The sequence below is a fragment of the Octopus sinensis genome, linkage group LG30 (genome assembly GCF_006345805.1).
Source record: "Octopus sinensis linkage group LG30, ASM634580v1, whole genome shotgun sequence".
NCBI classification, from domain to species: domain Eukaryota; kingdom Metazoa; phylum Mollusca; class Cephalopoda; order Octopoda; family Octopodidae; genus Octopus; species Octopus sinensis.
The window spans coordinates 13653510-13668070 of NC_043026.1; the positions used below are offsets into that span (position 1 = coordinate 13653510).

General features: G+C 39.6%; 1 protein-coding gene across 3 annotated transcripts in view; it reads left to right on the forward strand.

Moving 5' to 3' along the window:
* The first annotated feature begins 8236 nt into the window (after window positions 1-8236).
* The window catches only part of LOC115226566 (chromatin target of PRMT1 protein), an 85784-nt gene continuing 79459 nt past the window's right edge, over window positions 8237-14561 (forward strand). The window contains exon 1 of one of the 3 annotated variants that reach the window (XM_029797569.2): window positions 8237-8484. In XM_029797569.2, the coding sequence (XP_029653429.1) occupies window positions 8419-8484 (66 nt within the window). In that variant the 5' untranslated portion in view covers window positions 8237-8418. The remainder of the gene's footprint in view (window positions 8485-14561) is intronic. The other 2 variants (XM_029797572.2, XM_029797573.2) reach the window with 2 other exon arrangements.

Genomic DNA, 14561 nt, shown 5'->3' on the forward strand with positions numbered 1-14561 from the left:
TTTCATCTGTTCCCCTTTATATAATCTATATATAATGTAACACACACACACACACACACACACACACATATATATATGATTTAATTGAAGAAATGAGAATGCAAATCGACGTAACATTTCCATCATGAAACATTGTTTATTCCATTCCACAGCCTGGTGCAACCATCTCGTTCGCCAGCCCTCAGTCAAAATCGTCCAACCCATGCTAGCATGGAAAGCAGACGCTAAACGATGATGATGATGATATAAAGTTTTTATATCTATATTATATTGTGTGGAATTTGATTTAGTATTTCTAAATTGAATTTTTTATCCTTGTAAGTTTGGATTTTATTCCCTCAAATAATAATTATATATATATATAGGCGCAAGAGTGGCTGTGTGGTAAGTAGCTTGCTAAACAACCACATGGTTCCGGGTTCAGTCCCGCTGTGTGGCATCTTGGGCAAGTGCCTTCTGCTATAGCCCCGGGCCGACCAATGCCTTGTGAGTGGATTTGGTAGACGGAAACTGAAAGAAGCCTGTCGTATGTATGTATATATATATATATGTATGTGTGTGTGTTTGTCCCCCCTAGCATTGCTTGACAACCGATGCTGGTGTGTTTACGTCCCCGTTACTTAGCGGTTCGGCAAAAGAGACCGATAGAATAAGTACTGGGCTTACAAAGAATAAGTCCCGGGGTCGATTTGCTCGACCAAAGGCGGTGCTCCAGTATGGCCGCAGTCAAATGACTGAAACAAGTACAAGAGTAAATATATCATCAGTGGATCATATATCTGAAAAAGAAGCACACTCAAAACATGAGAGCAGTAATGTGTTTATAGGAAGTTATATATATAAGGCTAGTCATAGAGTGGCCAAAGGTTTTGCATCGATGAAGCACTTAGCCTTATAGATGCCTGCAGGTCAGATGTCCACTGCCATGGAAGTCTGTTGAACCGTCTATAAGGCTAAGCACTTTACGGATGTGAAACCATTGGTCGCTTTATGACTGCCATATAATTAACTTCCTATACATGTGTGTGTGTGTATGTATATATGTGTGTGTGTGTACTGTTATTAATGAGGTGGCACGTAAAAGCACAATCCGTTCGTGTTCGTTGCCAGCCTCGCCTGGACCCCGTGCCGGTGGCACGTAAAAGCACCATCCGTTCGTGGCCGTTTGCCAGCTCCGTCTGGCACCTGTGCGGGTGGCACGTAAAAAGCACCCACTACACTCACGGAGTGGTTGGCGTTAGGAAGGGCATCCTGCCGTAGAAACACCGCCAGATCAGACTGGGCCTGATGCAGCCTTCTGGCTTCCCAGACCCCAGTTGAACCGTCCAACCCATGCTAGCATGGAGAACGGACGCTAAATGGTGATGATGATGATGATGATGTGATGAGGGTTTGTCAATCCATGCAATCTGTTAACAGGAGTACCCCAGGCTAACAAAATGTTTTCATATAAGTAAAGAGGTCCATGTAAACCTGTGGCAGGGTCTAAGATTGTAGTCCAATACCGGTCAGTTTTGTAAATCCATAGCTGAATTCCCAGCTAAATTGGGGTTAAGTGATATACAAGAAAGAGCGTAAATAATGAGCTTTATATATTCCTTTATTTGTGCAACTAACAGCTGTTTCTGATATAGGTGCGTTCTTAGATCTCTTTACTCAATCCTTTGATCAATTGACTGATTGAGTATACAGAACTATGAACGCACCTGTAATGCTTATCAGAAACAGTTGTAAGTAAAAAAATTGAACAAATAAAAAAAAAACATATGTAAGACCCCTTATTTATGCCTTTTCTTGCATGTGTGTGTGTGTGTGGATAGATAAATGTATAAGTTGGGGTTTCAAATCTGGATATCTGAAGAAGTGTTTGAACTATAATGTTAATACACATGTTGCGTGTACTGCATATAGAATAAGCAACTCTTACTCTCTCTTTTACTCTTTTACTTGTTTCAGTCATTTGACTGCGGCCATGCTGGAGCATCGCCTTTAGTCGAGCAAATCGACCCCGGGACTTATTCTTTGTAAGCCCAGTACTTATTCTATCGGTCTCTTTTGCCGAACCGCTAAGTGACGGGGACCTAACACACCACAGCATCGGTTGTCAAGCAATGCTAGGGGGACAACACAGACACACAAACATACACACACACATATATATATATACATATATACGACAGGCTTCTTTCAGTTTCCGTCTACCAAATCCACTCACAAGGCTTTGGTCGGCCCGAGGCTATAGCAGAAGACACTTGCCCCAGATGCCACGCAGTGGGACTGAACCCGGAACCATGTGGTTGGTTAGCAAGCTACTTACCACGCAGCCGCTCCTGCGCAACGTTCATTTATGGAAACATTCATAAGCTTGATTTGACTTCTCTTTTTCTCGATTAGATTAATTATTATCCACTTTGTGAGGGCCATACCATGGATTCACAAAGTGCTCCTTTTTAACATCAGTTGAAGTGTAACTGATTTTCTTTCAGTTATTGGAATGCTACTCTAGCCAGGTTCCTACATGAAATCCTACATGAGGTGATCGCTTGGATTATAATTATCCCCGCATTTATTTTATATATATATATATATATATATATATGTGTGTGTGTGTGTGTACATGTATGTATGCATACACACACATGCACACATATATAAATTACTATACATATTATGCATTTATGAATGAACAATAAAGCTATTCTCAGAAAAAAAAGCACAATGATTTCGTTGTTTTTGAATATACAAAGATAGACCAATGTCTTCAGCTCTTTTTTTGTACCATCCAAAGAAAAGGTGAGGTGATTCTTTTACTTGTTTCAGTCATTTGACCTGTAGCCATGCTGGAGCACCACTTTTAGTCAAGCAAATCAACCCCAGGACTTATTCTTTCTAAGCCTAATACTTATTCTATCAGTCTCGTTTGCTGGATTGCTAAGTTATGAACACAAACCACACCAACATTGGTTGTTAAGAGAAGGTGGTGATCTGGCAGAAATGTTAGCATGCCGCGCGAAATGCTTAGCGGTATTTCGTCTACCATTACGTTTTGAGTTCAAATTCTGCTGAGGTCGACTTTGCCTTTCATCCCTTCAGGGTCGATAAATTAAGTACCAGTTACGCACTGGGGTCGATGTAATCGACTTAATCCCTTTGTCTGTCCTTGTTTGTCCCCTTTGTTTAGCCCCTTGTAGGTAGTAAAGAAATAGGTATTTCGTCTGCCGTTACGTTCTGAGTTCAAATTCCGCCGAGGTCGACTTAGCCTTTCATCCCTTCGGGGTCGATAAATTAAGTACCAGTTACGCACTGGGGTCGATGTAATCGACTTAATCCCTTTGTCTGTCCTTGTTTGTCCCCTTTGTTTAGCCCCTTGTAGGTAGTAAAGAAATAGGTATTTCGTCTGCCGTTACGTTCTGAGTTCAAATTCCGCCGAGGTCGACTTAGCCTTTCATCCCTTCGGGGTCGATAAATTAAGTACTAGTTATGCACTGGGGTCGATGTAATCGACTTAATCCCTTTGTCTGTCCCCTCTATGTTTAGCCCCTTGTGGACAATAAAGAAATAAGAAGCTTGCTTCCTATCCACATGGTTCCGGGTTCAGTTCCACTGTGTGGGTCCTTGGGCAAGTGTCTTCTAATCTCACCTCAGGCCATCCAGTCTTGTGAGTGGATTTGGTTGATGGAAACTGAAAGAAGCCTGTTATGTATATATATCATCATCGTCGTCGTTTAACGTCCGCTTTCCATGCTAGCATGGGTTGGACGAATTACTGAGGGCTGGCGAACCAGATGGCTGCACCAGGCTTCAGTCTTGATCTGGCAGAGTTTCTACAGCTGGATGCCCTTCCTAAAGCCAACCACTCCGAGAGTATAGTGGGTGCTTTTTACTTGCTACCGGCACAGGGGCCAGTCAGGCGGTACTGGCAACGACTTCGCTTGAATCTTTTACACATGCCACCGGCACAGGTGCCAGTAAGGTGATGCTGGTAACAATCACGCTCGAATGGTGTCTTTTATGTGCCACCGGCACGGACGCCAGATAGCTGCTCTGGCAATGATAACACTCGGATGGTGCTTTTAATACCTTACTAGCACGGGGCTCGAGTGCCAGTAAGGCAACGCTGGTAATGATCACGCTCGAATGGTGCCTTTTAACCCTTTAGCATTCAAACCGGCCATATCCGGCCAGAATATTTAACCTGTTTTATATTGAATCTGACCAGATCTTGCCACTCACCTCAGCCCTACCATGTCTGAAACTAAAAAAACCACATTACCGCAATCTCTAAACTACAAGATAATACATGATTAATTCAAAACAATATAAATAAACAAACATCACATTTGACAGAATAATCAGAACACTAAAGGGTTAAGTGCCACTTGCACTGAAGCCGGTTATCCACTCTGTCAATGATCACGCACGTATGGTGCTCTTTGCACCCCACTAGCACAGGTGCCAGTCATCGAATTTGATTTTGATTTTGATACATATGTGAGTGAATCTCTGTGTCCATGTTTGTCTTCCCCGTCACCACTTAACAACTGGTGTTGGTTTGTTTACATCCCCGTAATTTAGCAGTTCGGCAAAAAGCGACCAATAGAATAAGTACTAGGCTTACAAAGAGTAAGTCCTGGGGTTGATTTCTTTGACTAAAACCCTTTAACACGGTACTCCAGCATGGCCGCAATCAGATGACTAAAACAAGTAAAAGAATACTTTATTTCCATTCTTGTTTTTGTTTTTACTGCTTTGGCTCGCAGCAACGGTTTCCAAGCAGTATGCTGCAGCATACAGGTGCACTACAAGGCGGTGGTCATGGAAGGGATGGGTTTATCTAGTTACATCTGAGATTTTTTTTTTTTAAATATGATTCAAGGTTTTAGGAAAGCTAGACTAATTACAGTCTTTGAGAAATGTGCTATTTATAACTTTTGGTTCTTTACCAAAAAGATTTCTTCCGAATTCATGGAAATCCTCTTTTTGTTTGCCTCTCAGGGATGATCGTGGCTGGAATGGCTCTGAATATAGGTCTGCTTGATCAGAACTGTCCAACAACATGTGATACTACTGTGATATGCAAGAAATATCAGCTAAATCTCACTGAAATTAAATTGTACTGCCTTAAGAAGTGGAGGGTATTTTGAATAAAATATAGTCCTTGACTAGTCAGAAAAAATAAATTTGATATTTGGAAAGGATGGTCATTGTTGGAATGGCTCTGAAACCAGGCCCACTTCATCAGAGCTGTCCAAGAGTTAAACAATAGTATATGTTACTACTGTTGTTTAGGGCCTCATGAGAGAGACACTATGGCATGAAAAGGATAGCAGCCAAATCCCTCTCAAATTATACCTTAACTAGCACTATGACCCGGCAACGCTGGGTCATAGTGCTAGTGCATGCATACAGCTGCGTGCGTGCACATACACGCGAGTACTGTCCGAATCTCCGACCACTCACATACAGCTAGCTGGCATTCAATAGGTGTATCAAGTTTCGTGCATTTTGATTGGGTTTTGGATAGAAAATTCACAAAAAAGTCACTTCTATTGATTTTTTAATGGCTTTATGGGGTGACTGGGGAAATGTAAAGATGTGCACGACCACCCTTGGACGGTTTTGAATGACCATAGAAAGTGCGAGCCCTCTAACTGAAAAATTGTGGATTTGTATAAAGGACACGCACACAGACATCTTCGTTTAGCGTCCGCTTTCCATGCTAGCATAGGTTGGACGGTTCAACTGGGGTCTGGGAAGCCAGAAGGCTGCACCAGGCCCAGTCTGATCTGGCAATGTTTTTACGGCTGGATGCCCTTCCTAACGCCAACCACTCCGGGAGTGTAGTGGGTGCTTTTTACGTGCCACCAGCACAGGTGCCAGACGAGGCTGGCAAACGGCCACAATCGGATGGTGCTTTTTACGTGCCACCGGCACGGGGGCCAGGCGAGGCTGGCAACGGCCGATATCTTGCCGTTTATATATATATAGAGATACTTTAATTTCAAAATTAAATTTCATGGTTATTCCAGAAATCATGGTAAATATCAGCCAACAACTAGAATTGGTATTTTCTGGAAGTCATGCTGCTTCAATAAACTTGACACAGATCTCAACAAAATATTAAATTTCAAACATTGACATTCCTCAACAAAAGACAGATGGGTAAATAAAACTGCTTTCTGAAGTCAAAGGTAATGAAATTTTGAGTGGAAATATCTGATCTCTGCAGTAAAAGAGTTAATTACATTAAATAATGCACTCCTTGATTTGTTAGAAACAGTAGCCAAATCTCCCTCAAATCAGAGATTTTGACCCTTTAACTGCAAAATAAAATCCAATGGTTATTTCTGTGTTGATATTAAATATCTGTCTGAAGACGGAATTAGTATTTTCTGCAAGTCATTTTGCCTTAATAAATTAGGTTTAGGGGTGGGGGAAGGGTATCTTTTTTTCTTCACAAATGTAAATAAACCCAATCTGTTTCTTAAACGAGGAACATTTTCATACGGCACAGAATATATTTTTTTTACCTCAATAGACGTCATTGATTGGTTGAAATTGCAGAAATTGAAGGAAAAAACAACAACAAATATCTTACAAACCATAGAATTTTCTCAATAAAGCCAAGAGAAAAAGATGTTTTATAAACACATTCTACCAGTGTATGAAGTTTAAAAAGTGTTTAGTTACGTGGAAATTATTTTTAAAAACTGCATTTCAAACCGAAAAGATCCTTAATATTTCTTTACATAAACACATTTAATGGTCCATTGCTGAGATTTCAGCAAAAAAAAGGCCGTATTTGAAACACTGATTTTAAAGAAAAAATACAAAAAACATTTTTTAACTTCGAAAACTTTAAAAAAAACCCAACTTTTTTTTGAAATCGTAGAAAAGACTTTCTGAAAATTCCCAAAACTTAAAAAAGTTATGAGGGATTAATATAGGGTACTTAAGCTAGAATTCCACCGCCAACGCTACTAAATCATCCTAATCCTCCACGCAGGATTTGCAGAAACCCAAAGATAACAGAAACCACAAAAATATAAAAATATAAAAATATTTTTTAACTTCGAAAACTTAAAAAAACCCAACTTTTTTTGAAATCGTAGAAAAGGTTTTCTGAAAATTCCCAAAACTTAAAAAAGTTATGAGGGATTATATAGGGTTCTTAAGCTAGAATTCCACCGCCAACGCTACTAAATCATCCTAATCCTCCACGCAGGATTTGCAGAAACCACAATAATATAAAGAATAACAAGATTTATCTTTCTTTCTGGGAGTGATGGTTATATTTATAGCATTCAAGCTTTTTGCTTCTTTCTTTCTTTCTGTCTTTTCTTTCTCTCTATTCTATAATTAATATGTAAACGTATACGGGCAACGTCAGACAAACTGTCTATCTCTACCAGGTCTGTGAGAATTGCTTGTGGCCATGCTTGTTTAAACGGAGTCAGGCCTATTTTGGATGAATGCCAGTTCGGTGAAAGGAACAATTTTGATGCGGTGTGGAGCCTGGATAACTTACTGCCGTGGACTTAGTTTAACATCGCAAACACCAAACATACATACACACATATAGCAAAAAATTCGTGTAAAAAAACCCCAAAAAACAGAATCTCAGAAGATAAAAAAGAACCATTTTTCATATAAATATATTAATAAAGAATTAATATAGAATTTCATCCACCAAAAGGACGAAGGTCAGAAAAGTAAAAAAATATAAAACCCACACTAATTATAAAAAAACACTAAAATCTTTCGGTACTACTAGCGAACAGTGGTCCCGGTGCGCGCACTCGCATAGTCGCACATCCGCGCTAGCTAGTCGTGACTAGTCGATCCTTACTTTGTATTTTTGTGTATTATTTACTTTGTTTAATAAATTATTTATTTTGTGGGTACTACTGGAGAACAGCGGTCCCGGTGCGCGCACTCGCGCTGGCTAGTCGTGACTAGTCGATCCTACGTCTACCTAGCAAAGTAAATAAATTATTTATTTTGTGTTTTATTTACTTCGCTAGGTAGACGTTGCAGAATCGACTAGTCACGACTAGCTAGCGCGGATGCGCGACTACGCGAGTGCGCGCACCGGGACCACTGTGTTTTTGTGTGTTATTTTACTTTCTGTTTTATTTACTTTGCTAGGTAGACGTTGCAGGATCGACTAGTCACGACTAGCTAGCGCGGATGCACGATTAATTGAATGCGCGCACCGGGACCTCTGTTCTCCAGTAGTGCCCGTCTACTTTCCTACCTACATTCACCTCTAACGTTTAAAAATAGTCTACATGCCAAATTTAGTTTCGTATTTTGATGCTAGCTTTACTCTCACGAAGCAGTGCCCGTAATTACACCGCAAGGAAACATTCGGAGTTACCCCGTCGTTAGTTTCGCTTTTGCTTTTCTTCACTCTCAATGTCTCGTCACTATATGCCTGAAAGGCGGTTCGCACCCGACCCCAATGATCAGAACGGCAGAATGGTAAGTTAAAAGAGTTTTGTTTTGTTTACTGTTGTTTTAACCCCTTGTGTCGGGCTTTTCTTGAGTAAGAACTCTGGCGCAAAGGGGATTCCTCCCTTGGACAATCCGGTCTCCTTTTTTTTTCGCCTTTGCTTTTACTACTATGTTGTAGTGATTCCGAAAATGAACTTCCAACTCGCGAATGTGCTCGATCGGTTTTGTTTTTCTGAGATCGAGAAAGTGCTACAAAGGGTCTGGACACAACTTCTTCTCTCTGACCAAACCAATACAAAAAAAAGAAAAAAAAAGAAAATGAAAAAAGGAAAAAAAAGAAAGGAAAAAATAGTGAATTATCTATGGTTTCTAGCGTGTATTACCCCTTATTTGTAGCCCCAATGTCCCTATGATTTCTATCGTGTATTACCCCTTATTTGTAGCCCGATTGTCCCTATGATTTCTAGCGTGTGTTACCCCTTATTTGTAGCCCCAGACTTCTGCTCAAAGATGTATGTCCCTATGATTTCTATCGTGTATTACCCCTTATTTGTAGCCCCAATGTCCCTATGATTTCTAGCCCCAATGTCCCTATGATTTCTATCGTGTATTACCCCTTGTTTGTAGCCCCAATGTCCCTTTGATTTCTATCGTGTATTACCCCTTATTTGTAGCCCGAATGTCCCTATGATTTCTAGCGTGTGTTACCCCTATTTGTAGCCCCAGACTTATGCTCAAAGATCTATGTCCCTATGATTTCAAGCGTGTATTACCCCTTATTTGTAGCCCCAATGTCCCTTTGATTTCTAGCGTGTGTTACCCCTTATTTGTAGCCCCATGTCCCTATGATTTCAAGCGTGTATTACCCCTTATTTGTAGCCCCAATGTCCCTATGATTTCTAACGTGTATTACCCCTTATTTGTAGCCCCAATGTCCTATGATTTCTAGCGTGTATTACCCCTTATTGTAGCCCCAATGTCCCTTTGATTTCTATCGTGTATTACCCCTTATTTGTAGCCCGAATGTCCCTATGATTTCTAGCGTGTGTTACCCCTTATTTGTAGCCCCAGACTTATGCTCAAAGATCTATGTCCCTATGATTTCTAGCGTGTATTACCCCTTATTTGTAGCCCCAATGTCCCTTTGATTTCTAGCGTGTGTTACCCCTTATTTGTAGCCCCAGTGTCCCTATGATTTCAAGCGTGTATTACCCCTTATTTGTAGCCCCAATGTCCCTATGATTTCTAACGTGTATTACCCCTTATTTGTAGCCCCAATGTCCCTATGATTTCTAACGTGTATTACCCCTTATTTGTAGCCCCAATGTCCCTATGATTTCTAGCGTGTATTACCCCTTATTTGTAGCCCCAATGTCCCTATGATTAATAACGTGTATTACCCCTTATTTGTAGCCCCAATGTCCCTATGATTTCTAACGTGTATTACCCCTTATTTGTAGTCCCAATGTCCCTATGATTTCTAGCGTGTATTACCCCTTGTTTGTAGCCCCAATGTCCCTATGATTTCTAGCGTGTGTTACCCCTTATTTGTAGCCCCAATGTCCCTATGATTTCTAGCGTGTATTACCCCTTATTTGTAGCCCCAATGTCCCTATGATTAATAACGTGTATTACCCCTTATTTGTAGCCCCAATGTCCCTATGATTTCTAACGTGTATTACCCCTTATTTGTAGCCCCAATGTCCCTATGATTTCTAGCGTGTATTACCCCTTATTTGTAGCCCCAATGTCCCTATGATTTCTAGCGTGTATTACCCCTTATTTGTAGCCCCAATGTCCCTATGATTTCTAGCGTGTGTTACCCCTTATTTGTAGCCCCAGACTTATGTCCCTGATGTGTCCATCTCATCGTTTATTCTGACTAAGTGTATCTAGGATTATATTATTTTACGTGCTATCGTTTTTGTTTAACCCCGAGTCAGTCCTGAATAGCTCTATAACCCAAAGATACCTAGCCGTGATCTTTAGTGATAACAGTAGTTCGTATACATAAGTAAATTCGATGTGATGTGGTAGAGGAAACATGTGATTTCATCTTAGACGTTTCCAGCGCTCCGTCAATGACCATCGCGTCCTTTTTGGTTTTGTATTTTATTTATAGCTAACTTATATTCCTCAATACAAACTTTTTCAACTGCTGTGCCATGTATGGCTTGCATTCGCATATATGTGCGGCAATTTTTTTTTTAGACGAGTCAGGAAAATGCAGATGATTTATGCACCGTACCTCTGCATGAATATATATTTTGCAACAAAGTACAGTCCATGCATCTATCACTGTTTTCATACTTAAAATGATGAGGCCTTTAGAACGATCCTCGTGTACTACGCTTTATATGGTGTCCTGTAGATGGAAAAAAAGATGGAAACTTGAGGTTTCAATGTGTCTCCGTTTAGGTATTTTTTCCTCAGATTTTTTTAATGCGATACAAAGGAGATCTGGTTCCTATTTCTACGAGATCTGTTTGATATTTTAGAAGTCTCTTTCATCAGCACATACTGCGATTTAATTGATATTTCTACTAATATCTATTATCAGGTAGAAGCATCTCTCTGGGTAGCTGATTAAACATGGCAGGTGTGATTTGAGGGAAATTTGGCTGTTATTTCTACCCTGTCTACTACTATGTAAAGGTCTACCTCGTTAGTTCATATATATAGGTGTGATGTGAGATAGATTTAGCTGGTATTTCCAGCTGCTTTACAACTATGTAGAAGCCACCCTCCTTGGCTCATGAGATCCGAGGGAGATATGGCTGCTATTTCTACCATTTCTAGCTACCATGTAGATATCTCTCTCGTTGGCTTATACATTCTTATAGAGATCTGACTGTTATTTCTACCCTGTCTACTACTATGTAAAGGTCTACCTCGTTAGTTCATATATATAGGTGTGATGTGAGATAGATTTAGCTGGTATTTCCAGCTGCTTTACAACTATGTAGAAGCCACCCTCCTTGGCTCATGAGATCCGAGGGAGATATGGCTGCTATTTCTACCATTTCTAGCTACCATGTAGATATCTCTCTCGTTGGCTTATACATTCTTATAGAGATCTGACTGTTATTTCTACCCTGTCTACTACTATGTAAAGGTCTACCTCGTTAGTTCATATATATAGGTGTGATATGAGATAGATTTAGCTGGTATTTCCAACTGCTTTACAACTATGTAGAAGCCACCCTCCTTGGCTCATGAGATTTGAGGGAGATATGGCTGCTATTTCTACCATTTCTAGCTACCATGTAGATATCTCTCACGTTGGCTTATACATTCTTATATGCGTACGTAATACAGTAAGGTGTGATTTGGTTGCTATTTCTAGCATCTAGCTTCTGTGTACAGTTTTTTTTTCTTTGGCTCATAAGAAAGCAAGATGCAGTTTGAGTGAGATTTGACTGCTATTTTCAGCAGTAGATGTCTTTCATTAGCTCGTACATACCCGTTTACACCTGCATAATACTTGAATGTAATTTGAGGGAGATATATGGCTGCTATTTCTAGCATTTCTAGCTACCATGTAGATATCTCTCTCGTTGGCTTATACATTCTTATATGCGTTCGTAATACAGTAAGGTGTGATTTGGTTGCTATTTCTAGCATCTAGTTTCTGTGTACAGGTTTTTTTTCTTTTGCTCATAAGAAAGCAAGATGCAATTTGAGTGAGATTTGACTGCTATTTCCAGCAGTAGATGTCTTTCATTAGCTCGTACATAATACTTGAATGTAATTTGAGGGAGATATATGGCTGCTATTTCTAACATTTCTAGCTACCATGTAGATATCTCTCTCGTTGGCTTATACATTCTTATATGCGTACGTAATACAGTAAGGTGTGATTTGGTTGCTATTTCTAGCATCTAGCTTCTGTGTACAGTTTTTTTTTCTTTGGCTCATAAGAAAGCAAGATGCAGTTTGAGTGAGATTTGACTGCTATTTTCAGCAGTAGATGTCTTTCATTAGCTCGTACATACCCGTTTACACCTGCATAATACTTGAATGTAATTTGAGGGAGATATATGGCTGCTATTTCTAGCATTTCTAGCTACCATGTAGATATCTCTCTCGTTGGCTTATACATTCTTATATGCGTTCGTAATACAGTAAGGTGTGATTTGGTTGCTATTTCTAGCATCTAGTTTCTGTGTACAGGTTTTTTTTCTTTTGCTCATAAGAAAGCAAGATGCAATTTGAGTGAGATTTGACTGCTATTTCCAGCAGTAGATGTCTTTCATTAGCTCGTACATAATACTTGAATGTAATTTGAGGGAGATATATGGCTGCTATTTCTAACATTTCTAGCTACCATGTAGATATCTCTCTCGTTGGCTTATACATTCTTATATGCGTACGTAATACAGTAAGGTGTGATTTGGCTGCTATTTCTAGCTTCTAGCTTCTGTGTACAGGTTTTTTTTCCTTTGGCTCATAAGAAAGCAAGATGCAATTTGAGTGAGATTTGACTGCTATTTCCAGCAGTAGATGTCTTTCATTAGCTCGTACATACCCGTTTACACCTGCATCATACTTGAATGTAATTTGAGGGAGATATATGGCTGCTATTTCTACATTTCTAGCTACCCGTGCATAATACTTGAATGTAATTTGAGGGAGATATGGCTGCTATTTCTACCATTTCTAGCTACCATGTAGATATCTCTCTCGTTGGCTTATACATTCTTATATGCGTACGTAATACAGTAAGGTGTGATTTGGCTGCTATTTCTAGCTTCTAGCTTCTGTGTACAGGTTTTTTTTCCTTTGGCTCATAAGAAAGCAAGATGCAATTTGAGTGAGATTTGACTGCTATTTCCAGCAGTAGATGTCTTTCATTAGCTCGTACATACCCGTTTACACCTGCATCATACTTGAATGTAATTTGAGGGAGATATATGGCTGCTATTTCTAACATTTCTAGCTACCCGTGCATAATACTTGAATGTAATTTGAGGGAGATATATGGCTGCTATTTCTACCATTTCTAGCTACCATGTAGATATCTCTCTCGTTGGCTTATACATTCTTATATGCGTACGTAATACAGTAAGGTGTGATTTGGCTGCTATTTCTAGCTTCTAGCTTCTGTGTACAGGTTTTTTTTCCTTTGGCTCATAAGAAAGCAAGATGCAATTTGAGTGAGATTTGACTGCTATTTCCAGCAGTAGATGTCTTTCATTAGCTCGTACATAATACTTGAATGTAATTTGAGGGAGATATATGGCTGCTATTTCTACCATTTCTAGCTACCATGTAGATATCTCTCTCGTTGGCTTATACATTCTTATATGCGTACGTAATACAGTAAGGTGTGATTTGGTTGCTATTTCTAGCATCTAGCTTCTGTGTACAGGTTTTTCTTCTTTGGCTCATAAGAAAACAAGATGCAATTTGAGTGAGATTTGACTGCTATTTCCAGCAGTAGATGTCTTTCATTAGCTCGTACATAATACTTGAATGTAATTTGAGGGAGATATATGGCTGCTATTTCTACCATTTCTAGCTACCATGTAGATATCTCTCTCGTTGGCTTATACATTCTTATATGCGTACGTAATACAGTAAGGTGTGATTTGGTTGCTATTTCTAGCATCTTGCTTCTGTGTACAGGTTTTTCTTCTTTGCTCATAAGAAAACAAGATGCAATTTGAGTGAGATTTGACTGCTATTTCCAGCAGTAGATGTCTTTCATTAGCTCGTACATAATACTTGAATGTAATTTGAGGGAGATATATGGCTGCTATTTCTACCATTTCTAGCTACCCGTGCATAATACTTGAATGTAATTTGAGGGAGATATATGGCTGCTATTTCTACCATTTCTAGCTACCATGTAGATATCTCTCTCGTTGGCTTATACATTCTTATATGCGTACGTAATACAGTAAGGTGTGATTTGGTTGCTATTTCTAGCATCTAGCTTCTGTGTACAGGTTTTTCTTCTTTGGCTCATAAGAAAACAAGATGCAATTTGAGTGAGATTTGACTGCTATTTCCAGCAGTAGATGTCTTTCATTAGCTCGTACATAATACTTGAATGTAATTTGAGGGAGATATATGGCTGCTATTTCTAACATTTCTAGCTA